The 18,224-nt window shown below is 35.6% G+C and overlaps 1 protein-coding gene across 4 annotated transcripts in view; it reads right to left on the minus strand.

Moving 5' to 3' along the window:
- Window positions 1–18,224, minus strand: part of LOC117400404 (E3 ubiquitin-protein ligase HECW1-like) — a 201,712-nt gene that overhangs the window by 158,329 nt on the left and 25,159 nt on the right. For 2 of the 4 annotated variants that reach the window (XM_034000309.3, XM_034000308.3), the window contains one exon: window positions 5,482–5,539. The exons of the other annotated variants lie outside the window; for them this stretch is intronic. In XM_034000309.3, the coding sequence (XP_033856200.3) occupies window positions 5,482–5,508 (27 nt within the window). In that variant the 5' untranslated portion in view covers window positions 5,509–5,539. The remainder of the gene's footprint in view (window positions 1–5,481; window positions 5,540–18,224) is intronic. 4 annotated transcript variants of the gene reach the window in all.

Here is an 18,224-nt window from a genome sequence, read left to right on the forward strand (position 1 = left end):
ACTTGTCCTGAAAATTGGCATTTGTTCCTGAGACTCCCAACATGTACTCACTGTATGTACTTGTGACAAGGTAAAGCAATCCTGTACTGCAATTCAACCTCCCAGCCGCCAGAGGGCTGTGAATCAACCACGAGGTTCCCAACAAGGATTGCGTGACGTGGGACTGACGTCAGGGGGCGGAAGTCCCAGTTTGATTGACGAGAGGCTTTCGTCATTGGGGCGGAAGTCCAGATTGTTATCTCGTTTTAAATCTCACAAGCTGAGTCTCCAATAGAAACGTAGGAATGTGCTGTCAATCAGTAGTTGGGGCAGGTTGAAAGTATTCGGAACGAATCAAATGATAAATGCAAGTCAGGAAGGCGGGACATTGCCCAGCAGCACTGGGAAATGTATTTATTATTATTTTTATAGTAGGTTTTATTTTTTTAATGAGAAAAGGGTAAAGTCAACGTGAATTGATTAACCATTTCGACAGTTTTCCTGGTGTTTTCCGGTGTTTATTATCCACTGATTTTATTTTTTTTGTATCGGGTGTTTTATTGGGTTTTATTGGTTAAAACCAAAAATAAAAAGAAAATAAGGGAACTTTCCAGAAACTCAATACTGCCTCAAGTGGTTTTATTCCGCACTGCACACCACACTCCCATTGTCTGTGACTGTACTGTGCATCCGTCTGTACTAATATATGCACTGCAGAACAACGAAACAAGCAGAAACTTTAAACCGCTATCTTTTTTTGTTAAGTAACATACTTCTCCTCTAAACATATCCAATAAAATTGAAAAGCTCATTTGTTAATATGAAAAGGCACAGCTGGAGATTTAATACTGTACTAACTTGATCACAAAAAGTCAAAAGGGCCTGATTTTAATGACAGGGCAAACCTCTAACATAAGGGCAAAATACATTTGTCCCTAATTTGGATGTCAAAACTCGGCACAAACTGCCATTCCCCCGCAGTGCGATTTTGGTGACATTCTTTGCACTGTCCTTTTCTGTCTGCATTATTGCCCGTCGCTGGCATAACTTTCAGGGTGTGGCCTCATTTGCATGTTCAATTTCACTACAGATACAATACCACCCTGCTCGACTTGTTTAACCCTTTGCGGTCCTATGTCGGACATGGTCCGACATCATCAAAAAGACGCAAAAAACTGGTTTCTAGTCGTTTTTTCTCCGTAAAAAGCAGAGAAAACCATTCAATGGCCGAGTGGGAGCGAATGGAGCCGAGACAAGCCGAAAAAAAAGGGCATATCTCATGAATAGTCATACTTGCCCCTGGCATCAGATAACGGCGGCCATAAGGAAACAAGCTGGCTGCTACTGCATCCGTGCTCAAATATATTCCTCGTGGAGATTTTAAAATGAAAATTGGGTTGTAAATTTTGTGAAACCTTTTTCGAGGAACATGATATGGTTGGACCTGGCTGATTCTCAGATTGAGTATGTGTATGTTATTAAACCATTTATAGTATGCATCATGAAAACGAGGGGCAATAAAAGGTAAGGATATACAAGTTATTACTTAAAGTTCGGTAGTTGTTAATAAATCATAGAACAACTGACGCTTAATCACAAAATCTAATGCCCCCGGTATTGAAATAAAGGTCTATTGAAAATAACAATTTATGGAAAAAAGTGCACTAAAAGCAGGTCAATAATCAATAAATACTTAAGCAACCATTTTGTTAAATGATCATTGTGCCAAAATCTTAAGTTTATTTAATATTTAGTATATTATTATCAACATTTTACCTTTATTACCTACTGTATTAACAATTATGGAATTGTTTTATTTTGTTAAATGTAACACTTAAGGAAATGTATATGCTAAAATGCCTCTAACATTTTGATTTTACTAATTACTACAGTCAGTTAAGACTCACAGGGCAGGATTTTCAATAGGTTGTAAATGATAACTCCAGTGTTAATCAATAAATCTGTATGTAGCATTGACTTTGGCATTTTGAAGCAGTCGTTATGCCTATTTCGTTATTAAATAATTTTGGAAATCACATTACGATGGTTGTTGATTTACGAAATAATATCAATATCTTAACGAGCAGGGCTTCTTATGACTATCTTTTGTTTGTGTGGGAATTTAAATGCAAATCTGTGTTTATCAGTTAATTTGCACTTGGAAAAGGTTGGTTTTAATTAACGAAACAGTATAAAACTCACCTTGAAACAGAAATTTAACAGACCGCAGCTGACTATACAGAGAAAGTGTGTACAGGACTAGAGTTAATTTCTTACAGGCAACCTAGATAATTCAATATTGGTAGTTATGAAATTATTTTAGCCTTTTCTATACTTGTGGTTATGAAGGAGATTTATTCACTTGTTTTAACCATTTGTAACCTTACGGAAAGTTTGTTGTATTGCTAAAATGATATACAGATTTTTGCATGAAGTGTAATGTTACTACCAAGAAATTATCAATGCAACCGTAGCCTATTTGAAATTTGCATACGTACGTTATATGACAGCTGACCTCTAGTGTAGATTTTATTTGATGTATACAACTAAAATCTTGGTATAGAAAACAGCATATTAGATATTATAATACAGTTTCCTTATGCGATTGCAGATTTGCAATGCGTCCTTGGCTTTAACAGCTGTGTCTTATCCACACAAGAACGAAGAACAGGCGTACAAGGGCACACAGATCCACGAGGAATGTGATCGAGATGGAATTTGCTTAAACATATTTAATGTTGTCAGACTCCCCCCACACTTTATGTACAATGTACACTTTCACCTTCACACGTTTGTATGCATCTAAAATGTTAATCATTCTCGAGGGCAGCAGTGTGGAGTAGTGGTTAGGGCTCTGGACTCTTGACCGGAGGGTTGTGGGTTCAATCCCCAGTGGGGGACACTGCTGTTGTACCCTTGAGCAAGGTACTTTACCTAGATTGCTCCAGTAAAAAAAACCCAACTGTATAAATGGGTAATTGTATGTAAAAATAATGTGATATCTGTATAATGTATAATGTGATATGTTGTAACAATTGTAAGTCGCCCTGGATAAGGGCGTCTGCTAAGAAATAAATAATAATAATAATAATAATTGTTCATGGCTACTTTTAATCATATTGACTATCGTGGCGGTGAACAGAGTACCAGAGAAAATGCATGATTAGATGAGTCACTGAACAATTCATTATAAACAAATTGTGTATTGGATAGGGAGTTCTATCGTAAATAAAAGCTTAATATATAATTATTACATACATGGTATACATGTATAATATAGCTAACTACAAACACAAATGACACTTCAAACATATTTAGAACCTACAACAGTACACCCTAAAATAGACAAAAGTAGAAAATAAATTCCAAACAATATACATAGATGGCTTACAGTATATATTTTTTTCCTTTAACTAAAAAAAGATTGCAAAATGCACATTAAAAGAGTTGTATATACTGTAGTGTATACTGTGACAAAATATCCCCTCGAAAGAGGGGAAATGAGGTTAATTTGTAGTTTATTTTTTTTAATCCATGCCCTCTGATTTTTACCCACATTCCAGATAATCGTAAACCAGCATATGTGAAGTGTTCGAAATAAATGTACATTCTGCATGACAAAATGCACAATGTTGAAGTTAACAAATTATACACAACAGATATTACCATTATTTATTTCCATTTGGCTGCTGCTCGCTAATGGGAGAGCCTACTAGTACACTAGTAGTTTCCATAACAGCGAACTATGCTTCCATTCATTTCTATTCATCTCATTAACATGCATTTTGATTAAAGAGTCCCCTTATCTAGTCGTTGAAACGGGAAGTGATGTAGGTGGCCTACGACAATTAAGCTTTAATGACTTCAACTCAATTTCAAAGCATTAACGAATTGATTTAATTCACACATTTCCTTTGAAAACTCACTTGCTACTAAAGCTCTCGTTACTATACCACTAGTTCAATACAATAACACTGGTTTCTGGAAATACCCACATTGCAGCAATAGTGAAGAAGCTAATTCGGGAAGTCATCCAATTAGCGCTGTCAATTAGAGCAAATATACAATTAAATAAATAATGCTCTGGAAAAGAATCTGATCTCTCTCCAAAAGGCTTTTTTTTTTTTTTTTTTTTTTTTTAAATGCATCCTCACCCTGTCCTGCCTTCAATAAGGTGATGTGGTGCTGCTCCAAACAAGCCACAGTCAGAATGCCCAATTTGTCACTGCATTGGGACCCAGGCGACGGTCACTGGTCCTGAGTGGTTTACCAATTTACATTCAATTTCACTATATACATAACATTGTAATAAATCACATTCATGAATTAAAACATGCCCTGTCACTTACCTCACTAACCGTCACTCAGTGAAATCTTGTCAGAATCTGTGATTTCTCTCCGCAACCCATTACATCACGGAACCAAAGGCTTACAGTGGTTGTTGAGTTCTTTAAAAGACCACCAGCAACCACAGACTGGACAGCTGAGCCACTGAGAAACATGGAATAGTATTTCCTTTTCTTCAATAAAGTTAGCTAAATAATAGGTTTTCAACGTAGACTTGAATTGAACACATACAGAACATTTATTTATTTATTTATTTTTTACAAAAGAAAGAAACATACAAAAAAGAAAGAATGTCCACACAGCAAACGTTCATGTGTAATATTGTGGTTTTTATCAGTAGTTACTGTACAATTTATGATGCACCTGGTTGTTTAACTTTCCTCTTTCTGCCCAAGCAAGCCAATTCATGTTGATTACCTTTAACATAATACTCAGAGATTTTTTTTTTTTTTTTGATAACGCTATTTGAAGTAAAACATATACATTTAAGACTGGTTCTTGTCATACCCCACTTCCCGCTATATACTGTATGACTCCAGAGGTCTTTACAAATCACCTGTGAATTGTTTATTAGTCTTATAAAAATGTTTTATTATTATTCTAGCCCTAATTTGCTGCTCAATTAGAATTTCCAATTACGTTCCCTCACCGCAGTATTTAACCACAACAGCTTAAAAGAACTGAGGTCAGTGGGTGTCCCAGAAACTCGAGAGTGGATGTCGGTGAGCTACCAGCCTCTAGAGGACAAAGGCCAGCCCTGCAGGAGTCCACTTAGCTCACTGTGCACCTGTCCATTAAGGTCCACTGTAGTGCAATGAGGAGAAACCTCCCTGCCAATTTTGCCAGAGCCACTGCACAGCCAGAACATGAAACTGTACTCCCCTAACTGTATGACTCACCTTGAACACACATGGTGAGCCACTTAGGGACCCATTAGTTTTGCAATATTAACAGCATGATACTACTTTAGAAGACTTGCATGTAGCATAATGACCTTAAGAAACCAAGCCCATGGTGTAAAAGGTACATTGGAATGGAATAAGTTTGTATCAACAGTACACTATAGTCTGCTTACAAAGCTACATTCCATCACAAACGGCTATGATTTTCTAATGGAATGGGATGGATGATTTTAGAATTTAGAACGACACTGACCTTAACACTGCACAGGTGCAGCAGCATAATGACCCGTCAATTGAAAGCACATCAGTTCCTGAGAAAGAGTTAATGAAATTACTCCAACACAGCTTACAGATAGTCTGACACATTAACAAATACATAATACATTGTCGCGTATAGTGGGACATCATAAAACAGATTATAAAACTTCTGTCTTGTAAAAAAAAGGTTAATCTTCATTAAAGCGATTGTAGGAAACAATACAAATCTATAATCTTTCTGTTGTACAATACCATTAGCTAAATGGTTTCAAGTGTGCAGTTTCTAAAGAAACACATGTTATACCACACTTGTGATTTTAAAACATGGTATCTGGTACTCTTAGGTAAAATATGTTTCAGTTTCTATGCTTTATTCTCAGGAAATCTGCTAAACTTGCACTCCCTGGGTCATTGCACCTCACTCTTCTTGATCAAATAACTGGCTGAAAGCATGTCAGTCAATAAGGGAAGCAGCTGGTTGGTTATGACAAGAAAGAAGACCTTGAAGGGGATGAGGGAAAAAAAAAATAACCCTCCAGGTATCTGAAAGCATGGACTGCAGACAGAGATATCTTTTAGCTAGTGTAGTACCACAGATCATGTTTTAAAATATTAACATATTTACTACAACACATTATTACATTCATATATTAGAGACGAAAAGGATTGGAAATGCAAAAGGAAAGCGTTATGGAATTATTTGTCACCGTCATATGCTTACGATTGTAAGTCGCCCTGGATAAGGGCGTCTGCTAAGAAATAAATAATAATAATAATAATAATAATATGATTAATATTGTATTATTTCCAATATAGGCTAGCAGAGAATTTGTGTGTCACAGAAATAAAATAAACAAATCAGTAAATAAACTAACATATTTTATATTACAGTTTTTAAGCTGGCGAAACAGCAGAACACTTTGACAACCATAATAAATCTCACAGGCAAATCATCCACATTACTTTAAAACATATCTTTAAAAAGAGTCGTAGTTAGAACAAACTTGTTACTTACCAACTCCTATCCCAGCAATATATTTTTAAACAAAGGCTCCCTCATTATAACAATAGTTTAGTTTTTACTGTGTGGACTTCTTAGTAAGGCGTACCTGCTAGTTCAGTCGTTTTAGTTATAGCAAACCCAGATTACATGAATAAACAGTGGCAGACTGGCAGGGTAGAGAGGGCCCTGGCAAAACTCCCCAAGGGGCCCCTACCTATTTTAAGCTTCTTTTAATTTTAAGACTAAAAGACAATACACGCCCAAGCTAAATACAATAGCAAGATTTATGCAAGAAAACATTAGTATAAAAAGACAGTAAATCATAGAAATAAAATGTTTTGCTCTCACTGCAATCTGAGAGGTGCATACACTGGAGACACTGCTGCTGATGGTGGTGCTACTGCTGATGAGGAGACTGATGATATTGGTGCTAACACTGGTGTTATTGCCCCTGACCCTGGTGTTACTGCTGCTGACACCTTTTTGTACTTGTATTGACTCAGTGTGATCAGCATCATTATTATGAATGTTTGAGGTTTCCTAAGTCATGTTAGTGTCTTGAATTTGCAATAATATCAGCATATCCAGGAAATAATTAACAAACCACTAAAAATAAAAAAAGGTTTAATGCATATATGGCTTGGCCTCCTTTTCAGAGTACAGGTTTACCTCTTGAGGTGACAAAGCACAGAATGTATGTAAAGCTGTAAAACTGAAACTTGCCTAAATAATTGGTGGAACTAACAATTAGTCTCAATGAAAGGATATTAATGAGCATTTCCCCCAAAACAGCAATCTGTGTGGAATTTTCTGTTGGGATTGGAAATGTTTATTTTTAGGTTAAAACTACTGCACGTTGCAAGAAAAATATATTCTAGTAACTGCTTGACCTGAATTAACAGCATACATAATATAAGCTGATGCACATTTGTGGTGTAGGGTATTGTATGTATTTTTAGTTTTATGTGGTGTGTTATTATTTATATGTATGTATGTAGTGCTGCACGGAGTGTGGGTTATATAGCACGGGTGCTTTAAAATGTATATTTGTATTTAGGAATGGGGATTGCACAAATTAGTTAACATGCAGTGTGAAGGGATTCAAGTGGATGATTAATTACCAAGCAAGCCCCGGTACAACTGTAGATAAAATGGGCATGAATCACTCACTCAGAGTTGGGTGTTCAGTATGGAGAGAACGGGAGAGAGAGTCGGAAGAAACAAAACAAAAAAGTAAATCAATTGCTACTCGTGCTGACATGGCTCAGCACGATACTTGTTTGGTTAGTGTTCGCCGTGTTTTGTTTTTTTGTCTATTTTTGGGCCCTCGTGCTGTTTTGTTTGTTCTGTGTTTAAATCTTTTATTTATAATAAATCTGCGCAGCAGCACTTCACTCACGAAACTGTGTCCTGTCTACTTCCGGGTCTGTGATTTCACCACGCAAGCTATCTGTGACAGGTATATATAGGGTTTCTGATTTAGGTTTTTAACCGATAAACACTGATAAAACACACACACCCTCGATACAAAAAAATCGGTGTATATCCAATAAACACTGGAAATGGTTGCAATACTCAATTCACGGTGACTTCCAGTGCTTTCCAGGTGAAAAAATTTAATAAAATAACCAAATACATAAATAAAAATAACAGCTTTTCTAGTGCAGTTGGGCAATGTCCCTCCTTCCTGACATCTCACATTGATTCATTCTAAATACTTTAAACCAACCACAACGACTGAGTGGCAGCAAATTCCTACATTTCTATTGGAGGATTATACATGCTTGCGAAATTTAAAACAAGAGTATAATCAGAAATGGAGGATTGTTTTTGTTCGCAAGATTTAAACATATTACGGTTTGATAGGGACGATTTACACACTCATGGAATTTAAAACATAATTGTGGTGACGTGTAAAAACAAGCCTAAACACACAAAACCCCCAGAAGAATATGCCCGTGACCATGAGGATTTAAAGCAAAAGAAAGTAAGGTACAAGTGTGTAAGTACTGTCAAGTTACTATACATATTGTGACAGAAAAAAAATAAATAAAAAAAAAAACGCCCATGATTTTTGGAAAGTAACCGAAAAACATTTCAGGGTATCTACATCAAACTCGAAAATAGCTAAAAATAAACACAGAAAAATTAAATTAATAAACCACAAGCCCATGGTATATAATACAACTTTTCATAACTTAAAATTAAAATAAACTTTTTAAACATCTCATTTTATAATGTAAGCTAGTATGTGGTTTTGGGAGTGCACATTGGCCGAGTTTCCACACAGCTTAGAAAGTCGTCACACTCTCCAAGTCATTATTTATGTAACGCAGCACACACACACACACACCACACACATTCCACGCTCTATAGGAAGTGCATGTCTGAAACATTGCCTTCTCGCTCTAAAAAGGCGTACGATTGACTACATTTTTTGGTGAAAAAAATAAATATATCTTGAAATTAATACACACAAAAAAATACCATTTAAATTAATACATATACATAATGAAGCCCATTGGTCACCGGACATCCGATTACTTTAAGCCTAGACTTTCTCCCTTGGCAATAAGCAATACATTGTACACTAGCCTTGCAGCATCTATCGTGGGTACCCAAGTACCAAGGACAAATAAAGAATATGTATTATATTAGCAGAGCTTTGTTATTGCTGCAGGCTACCAACAACATCAGGCTTGAGCCTAATTCACTGTTTTAAGTATGAAAACATGAAAAAGAAATGTTAGTTCCACAAATTTGTTCAAAAACACAACTACTGGTGAAAGCCTTGCACCGTTCCTGTGGAATTTGGATTCACGTATTTATTATTATTACTACTACGACTACCCTTGTAAAAATCTTGCACAGGATCATACAGGATCCTGAACAGGATATTTTTCAGGATTTTGACGAGGAGTCTGTTCCTGTTTAGGATCCTATTACAATCCTAAATGCTTAGGATCTTGATCAGGATTCTGAAAAGTATTTAGGAAGTATTCAGGACCCCACTGGATTTGTCAGGACTTTTAACAGAATTTTGAAAACTGATATTCACAGTCACATCCTTAAACTCCTGAGAAGGAAATTTTAAAGATACAGTAGAGTATCTACAGAAGATCTTTAAAACACCCTGCACGAACCTGCACAAAATCCTAATGATATCCTGTAGGATCTTGTACAAGATCTTAAGTCCCTGGTAAAAATCTTGGACAGGAGTCTGTATAAAATCCTGTTCAAGATCCTACAGGATCCCACTATGGGTTCCTAATCAGAGTCCTACAGCATCAAGGTTTCCTTTCTTTGAAGCCTGGTCTGCTAATAAATAATACTTCTTGATAATGAAACAGTCACGATGGAATTATACATTAACATTTGCTCAGCCTATGACTGTAATAAAAATATTCTTACAAGACAAAATGTCTCTCTTGGAGGATACAGAGTCTACAAAGAAACAATTTATAATCATGCTGACAGCTCTTAAATACTGACGAAACACATCTGTCAACACCATCTTCATCACTAGGTACAAAAACAATTCTGCTCTGTATCTGTGAACATTGTATAAACTTGTAATTGCTGGTTTTCTTCACAGCAGTGAAATGCCATCCAAGAAATCCTAATGTCAAAAACATCTTCATCACCAGATCTTTGGGCTCTGGCAAACCTCTCTGACACACATTAATGTGCAAGTTTCTATAAAACCGCAGAACCATTATTGCCATCTGTAATGTAATACTCCACCTGACCAAAACTGATCTCGCCACCATTTTCTTCCCAGAGGCTGGGGAAAAGTAAAGTGGAATTGTGCTTAAATTTGTTTCACTGTGTCAAGACAAAGGACTTGTGTTGTCATAATTTAAATAAAATATTTTGTTTGGAGGGGATAGGAATTTTGAAGTTTTTTTAAACGTTGTGAAAATACAATTTAATATTTTTGTAAATAGCTTAGCAAGACTATTGTCTCCATGTATCGTGCACGGTTGCAGCACTAGGCTCCAGTTAGGAGCTGCACTGCAGGCTGTGTGAAAGAGGAAAAACGCTGTCTCACTGAGATTTGGGATTTTAGAAAAGTGTTTATTCGATTTTAAAAAATGTTTGTTTAATACAGTTATGGCGGCTCTGTGGCTGCCTGTGTTTAGAGCTTGCAGTCACTCCATGTGTTTAGAGCTTGCAGTCGTCCCATGTTGTTAGACTGCAATGTTTTTGATCTATGAGTATGGCATGCGTCCTTTTCAACAACATTTAATTTGCTGTAGTACTTGGGAACTTGTTTTTTTCCTTTCTTAATTTCCTAAATAACAAGTATTAAGCATGACACAAACTGTCTTACATTGTGTATTGTCATAACATCTGAATGTCTAAAATCTGAATGTCAAGTGAACTTGTATTGATTTAAAGCAGGCATTTCTGACAGGGCCTTACTCCACTTAATTAGTGCAGTGGTACCTGTCTGTGGTAGCTAATAGACTAATTGATCAGCAGGAGAATGTGTCAGCCTGCCATTCTATCCAGCTCTGGACAGCTAATTGACTGATTGGCCATCCAATGAGAGAAAGGAGGAAGGAATGCTGCCACATTCTCATGCAAGTCACTCTTTCAGTTAGAGACAACTGCATTAATCAAGTGTTATTTTACTTTGTCAACCTATTTGATTACAAACTGTAATAGTGAATACATCATTTTTTTCCAGTGGCAAAACTAATTCCTAGTAGTGAGAGGCTGCAGAGAAAAATGATAGCTGATAAATACCCTGATAAGTGATATTTAATAATTGCTGCACTAGTTCCATGCCATTTACTTTTTTTTGGTGTTCTTACTAAAACTGCTTCAAAATATTTAATGAAATAAATGAATTCTTTGTACCTGAATCACAAAAAGTATTGTGGAGTATTTTATGTCATATCCACTGTATATAAATTGTATTTATTCCAGCACTATCTGCTTACAACACACAAATATAAATTACTTACTATTGAGCATATAGATGTAACATTAACTTCTCACAAAACATTTCTTACAGCATCACTTTGGTAAGAAGGCATTTCAATTTATGTTTGAAATTTGCAATTAGTTTAAGCCCTAATCAAATGAGCTGAAATATTCAATTGTCGAAGCAAAAAGTATTGTGGACAAAAATCCTTGCCTGGCAGCAGAAGTTACTGTCAAAGACAATAAAGGGTATTGGACTGGTATTTTTGTATTTATTGGTAAGTTTTTTATATATTTTTATTTCTCACTAGCCTTCTTTGAAATTATATATTCACTAACCTTTTTCTAAGCTTTGATTTTTACCACAACATATTCTTCCTTAGCCATGCAAATGAGTTTTCACTGTAGTATTACTATTTCAGTCATTACAGTAATTCAGCTTTGCTAAGGTGCCTGACATTAATACTATTGTAGGTGAAAATCACATATTTTCACTTTGTTATAGGGAGCAGGGAAGCATGCCTCAAGAAACAGAAATGCCTGGAGGAAATGATCAGTGCCAACCTAAATAAAAGTGATGAGGATGAAGAGGAAATACCACAACAGATAAAGGGTATTGCAAATGTTTGTCATGATATGCTTGAAACATGTATTAGTATTTTGAAAGTCAATAGCCAATCACGTATTTTGAAAGCCAATAGATTGTAGTTATGCTGCAAAATGCAGGGTAAAAACAAATTTTTCAGGCAAACTTGTTAATGGGACACTTCTTCAAAACTTGTCTTGATTGTTAGGTTCAATTTACAGTAGGTCAATTTCAACTAATGTAATTATTGTTTTCACTGAAACCTATTTCTGATGATGCTTTCTTTCACATGCTTTGCACAGGGCTGAAGCCAGCTTGACAGATGTCAATAGCATGAGTGTAATTTTCATTAAGCTGCTCTTGTAGTCATCTAAATGTCTTATTAATAATAATAATAATAATAATAATAATAATAATAATAATAATAATAATAATAAAAACTTCAGCTGTTAGTCAAACCACGGTTTTCTTTTTTGTGCCTAGGCAAGAACAAGTCAGGTGAAAACGCAAAACTTGAATCTGATGAGGAGGAGGAAGATATCATTAAAACTGGTAAAGAAGGAACCAGTGATGGTCAGTTTATATACCATGTACACTATATGAGCCTGCTGACTAACATCCTTAGATAGACCTCTTACTTAAGCATGAGTTATTATCCTAGATTTCCTACAATTACCCATTCTTTTTTTAATTTTTTACTTTGTGGTTATGCCCTTGGTTTGTTGGCAACTCGTAGTAAACGTCTGTTATATCTTTGGTGACCCTTCTCAGTCCATAAACCACACTTAATATGTATGGATTTCAAGAGAGCGTTTTCAAATAACTTGAATTTCAAAGAGTGATACCTAGAAAACATTATATTGATTTTTAATTCTCTTAACTTTTCACACAGAAAATGTGGAGCTCATAAAGAAACCAAAAGGGTTGCTGACCGGGTTAACAAGCTGAAACCTGAGGTAAATTTTTATTTTATCAGGTTATTTCGTTAAGTTTGCAGGTTAGTTGCATGTCACCTGTAAATACTTTGTTTATTTTCTCTTCAGTATATATTTTAGCTTCTAGGATTTGCTATAGTTTATTTGTGATAAGTAAAACTCTACGGCTATCATTTTAGCATATTGTGGCAGATCGGAGAGATAATGAGTTTCTCTCCGATCACGAAATGGCAGGCATAGGAAGAAGTACAGTCCACAAAATGGCCGCCCAAAAAGGACTACAGTTCTCAGATTCCGAGATTGACAGGGAGTAGACAGCATACCTGTAAACAATGTTGGGAGATGGTCGGCCCACATAAAAAGGGCTGATTGAAAGCCAAAGAGCTTATTCATCAGCCTTAAATGGTGAAATACAAGATTTTGTGACATTCAAAAGGGAACATTTCAAAAAGTTTGCTCCAGTGAAACATTTGCATCACATTGTTTTGAAACAATTGTAAAACTTTAAAGGTGCAAATTAGTCAAGAAACAAGGTAGTTGTTGGAAAGGAGATAAAACAAATATTTCTGTCTCAAACCTATTTTTGGATTTTCTGCTGTGTTTTTTTTTTGGCAATGGAAAAAGTGCAGAACATTTTTCACTGGAGCTAAAACCTTTGAAAGTATAACATGTTGAAATGGGTTAAGCCAGAAGTCCTTTGTGTAGTTGAAGAAACGCGTTGTTTATTTAGCATGAGCTAGAACAGGGCTGTCCAATCCTGGTCCTGGAGGAGCCGCAGTGTCTGCAGGTTTTTGTTCCATCTGAGTGCTTAACTACATATTTTAACTGATTCTTGTGTTAATTGGACCCACTTAACTACTCTTCCCAGTTCTGACAGTATTGGTGATTTAAAGAGACCTAAAAAAAAAAAAAAACTGCTGGACTGCGGCCCTCCAGGTCCAGGACCAGACACCCTGAGCTTCAACACTGAAAGCATTTAACATTGACAGCTTTTTCCTTACAATAATCCTCACATAATGTTAGGGTTAACTTGATATCTTGTCAATTCCAAGTGTTCTGAATTTTATACCATAATTGTTCTATACTTCCACTCTAAAAGGAATTTCCTTTCATCCCAAGATTTTTGTATTTCAAAATATAAGTTTATTCAGTGCACATAATTTGTGTTCAGGGGAATAAACTCGGTGCAGCGTTTTATTTATTTAGTTTTTTTATTATTTTGTATTTTATTTATTTAGATGCATCCAACCACTGAACATGCAGTTGAGGCAGATGTAGATCATGACACATGTTTTCGTCCCTTATGGTAGCAGTACGGTATGTTACATGTAATATTTTTTTCATTAATGTGGAGTTTACCACCATGAACAGCAAGACTAGAAGGGCTCTAATAACAAATGTCCTGTCTTTTATATGAAGCCCTGATTATGATACCATTTTAAGATAAATCATATTATTATTATTATTTGTTTATTTAGCAGACACCTTTATCCAAGGCGACTTACAGAGACTAGGGTGTGTGAACTATGCATCAGCTGCAGAGTCACTTACAACTACGTTTCACCCGAAAGACGCTGCACAAGGAGGTGTGTATCTTGATTTATAACAATTACTCTCATTCTCACAGGTGTTTCATGGCCTCCACCTTATCAAGGACATTGGGGTAAAATATAAGAGGCCATCCTTGTATGCCACAGCACTGCTCTGCCATCTCTTCACTGACGAAGAGATGAGAAATGGCTGTGTTGAACCTAGTGGGTCAACGACAAAATCCTCTCTCAATCAAGAAAAGATTAATGTAATTAAAAGTAGTATGAAACTTTTATAAATGTAAGTTATTATTTGATTGCGGAATTAGTTCTGCTGTAATTTTGTTTTTCAGATATTATAACAATTTCCTTTTTTCCAGGATGCATTGCAGAGACATTTGGGGGATAATTCAGAAATCTGAGTGTGAGGCTTGTCTAAATCTTTTGTTTTTATTTAATACAGCCAGTAAAGGGATCAAATTATGGTTGTAGAATTGAATGCATGTTAGAGATGCATGTTTTTTTTTTTTTTTGGTTTTCAAGCAAATAAAATTGGTTTGTCTCAATGTTTGTAAACAGTGTGTGTGTGTGTGTGTGTGTGTTTTTGTAAAGTAGTAACTATGCATGATTTTATCATATTCCATGTTACTGTTAGCTTTTTAATAATACATTGTAGGACTTACTGAATCCTGTGCAGGATGTTCAGTAGGATATAGGGGTATGGTTCAGTAGCATCAAGGTTAAGATCCTGTCGGATTCTACAGGTTCTTGTATAAGATCTTATAGGATCCTTAAAGATCTTATACAAGAGCATGTAGGATCCTAAAGAATCTTGTACAAGATCCTGTAAAATCTTGTGTAACATCCTGTAGGATCCTACAATATCTTACAGGATCTTGGACAAGATCTTACAGGACCCTACAGGATTTTGGACCAACTGAATTTTACGAATATAAAAAAATAAGTTGTCCCTTGAGACATCATGATGTGATGAATTACATATTTAAGCTGTCAAACTCATGAAAAAATTACATGTTTTAAATGGCTTTTTTCACAAAGGTGGTCTTATAATGTGAGCAATTTACAGAAAACTGTTTATGGTTGAGCACACCTTTAAATTGTTGTTTTATTAGTTTTTATTTTATCTGAAGTTGTTCTTCTTGGTGAGCACTGTTTTATCACAGTGCACATCATGATTTAAAAGAAATGTATAGAACTAAAACAAGATTTTTATTTATTTATTTATTTTATCACTTTTGTCCAATAAGACTAAAAGCTACAAGACTATTCAGACCTAAATTCATGGACTTGAGACCAATGTTCTGAGCAAATACCATCCGGAGAACCAATTCAATCACTCAAAAAGCTTTTAGACATGGCCATGTTGCATATCACAGATGCACTCAGTGTCATTATATCAATCTGCAATGTAGGGCAGCCACAGGGAAGTTGAATGTCTATGCTCTATTTAAGTATCCATGCTATTTTCAATTATGCAGCTTTCTTAAACTGGGTTTCCACTAACTATTTAGGTTCTGTTTAAGTGCACCCTGCCTCAGTTGGCCACCAATTTATTTTTTTTTTAAATAAAAAAACTACAGGGAACAAAGCAAAAACCGAGACAGCATTACACACATACAAAAAAAGAAAGTGTTGTCTACTATTCCTGCTAAACATTTTTGACTGCATACATATTTATTATAAACCTATTATACATGTACATATATAATATATACAAGTTTTTCTACAGAACCGTAACGTCAGCAATTCTATTCCTTATAGTTTACGAACAGAGTTGAAATACCAGCACTTTAGGTTAATGATATAAAAATTATCTCGTCAAAATACTATTTAGTACAGTACATTTTTTAAATACTGCTAGTAAATCTACAATAGGCTACCCCACTCACCCACATTTCCCACTACATAATATTCTTATACTACTGTACTATATATATATATATATATATATATATATATATATATATATATACACACACACACACACAGAGTATATGTTTTGCGATTGATGACTACTGGGATAATTTTACATTGATTTCAAAACTGCTGAATTGACAGTACACACACACTGTCCTTCTCTTATGTGATGAACCTGGTCACGCTCTGTTTGCCCACCCTACAACTAAGACGACTACTACGGCTACTACTAAGAAATACCTGAATTTGAATTCTGCAGGGACAGTGCAAAGCTCTTGCCAGTAGAATGTGGTTTTACACATGTTGTTGATGTTATTGGGGATCCAGCTGATGCGAATCCATCAGGGACTTTCTGGAACTGTGTTATGTCTTGCACAAGCTAACGTTAAGCCCGTATTTGCCTTTATGAACCAATTCGTGGAATCAACTTTTTGTTTTTGTTTTTCATGTTTATAGTTAAGGGACAGAAAAGTCTAAGCTTAAAGCAATCTTTAAGAGGTAGCAATGCTAGATTAAATACAGTGAATAAGAAACTATTAATATTTATAATGGAATTGTACAACTGATTCTGATCTGTGTGCACTTGATTCTGTCGTACTGCAATCATTCTTGCATCCTCATACTTTTTCAATCTATCATAAGTACTGGCTTGTTAGTACAGCAACATTTTAGTGCAAAACAATAGGCCACACAGAGTGCATTCAGATATGTCACATTGCAACAGTGTATGAGGTTGTGTACTGTTTGCATTCAAGTCACCGTTCCTGGTTGTTATTGCAGTGCAGAGGTGACAAAGCATATCAATAACCCAGCAATGGACTCCTCGAGAGCTCGTCTTTCAACTACAAATTAAGAGACGCACTCCACTGAACAACATGGCTTGCTGGAATTTCAAGGTAATGCAATGGCAAAGACATACCATTGTGATACATTATTAGACTGTAGTCTCCTGTTGTAAACCACTATTAATGGGACATACCCCCGATCCCCTCTTGCAATAAATTGTCAAGGGGTAAATTAATTGTATACCCTATAGGGCCAGCATAATATTATATTTATATGTTGAATATCCAGATAATGCATCCTTCAATCTACTGTATGGTGTTTACAATGGCACCACAAACAACATGCTTTTACTGTGAGGGAATTAGTACCAGTATCTATTTCAATTTTTTTGTTCTATTACATATTAGTTAGTACTTTTTACTGTAGTTGTCTAAAATTGAATGGGGTCACAGACACAGCCCCTTGCAGCAACAAAACCTAAACCAAACCCACATGTGCCTTCATGTGAGTGACCTAAATTTAGCAGTGGTCCAACTTCTAGCTGACCCACTCCCCTGCAGACAGCCAAGCCATCCTACTTGTTTAGTAACTTTTACATCCACTGTATGCATAGAAATGTAAGTTTGATATGCAGAATAACTTGTGCGGTAGAGTTTCTGAACCAAGTTCGACTTGCTGCACCTTTTATGTGAGTTTTCCAGGAAAAGCTTAAAAATGTAAAATGTAATTATGTTAGAAATACAGCACTATCTAATTCATGTTCTCGGAAAATCTCTAAATAAATCCATATTCAGTGGAAAGATTATTTGTATCATTTGAGTACAATAAGAACTGAAATGTTTGCAGTAGATCACAGTGCTATCAGTGGCAATTGTGCCACAGGCAGTCTTGGAGCAGTAAAAAGTACTGAAAACGAAAATCCCCCTCAGAAAATGTATTATTACCTTGTGCAACTGAACCAGAACATGTGTTCATTTTGGGGGTCAGCTACCGGTATTTATTTATTTTTTTAACATTCACATAAGATGC

This window comes from Acipenser ruthenus, chromosome 4 (assembly GCF_902713425.1).
Source record: "Acipenser ruthenus chromosome 4, fAciRut3.2 maternal haplotype, whole genome shotgun sequence".
Taxonomy (NCBI): Eukaryota; Metazoa; Chordata; class Actinopteri; order Acipenseriformes; family Acipenseridae; genus Acipenser; species Acipenser ruthenus.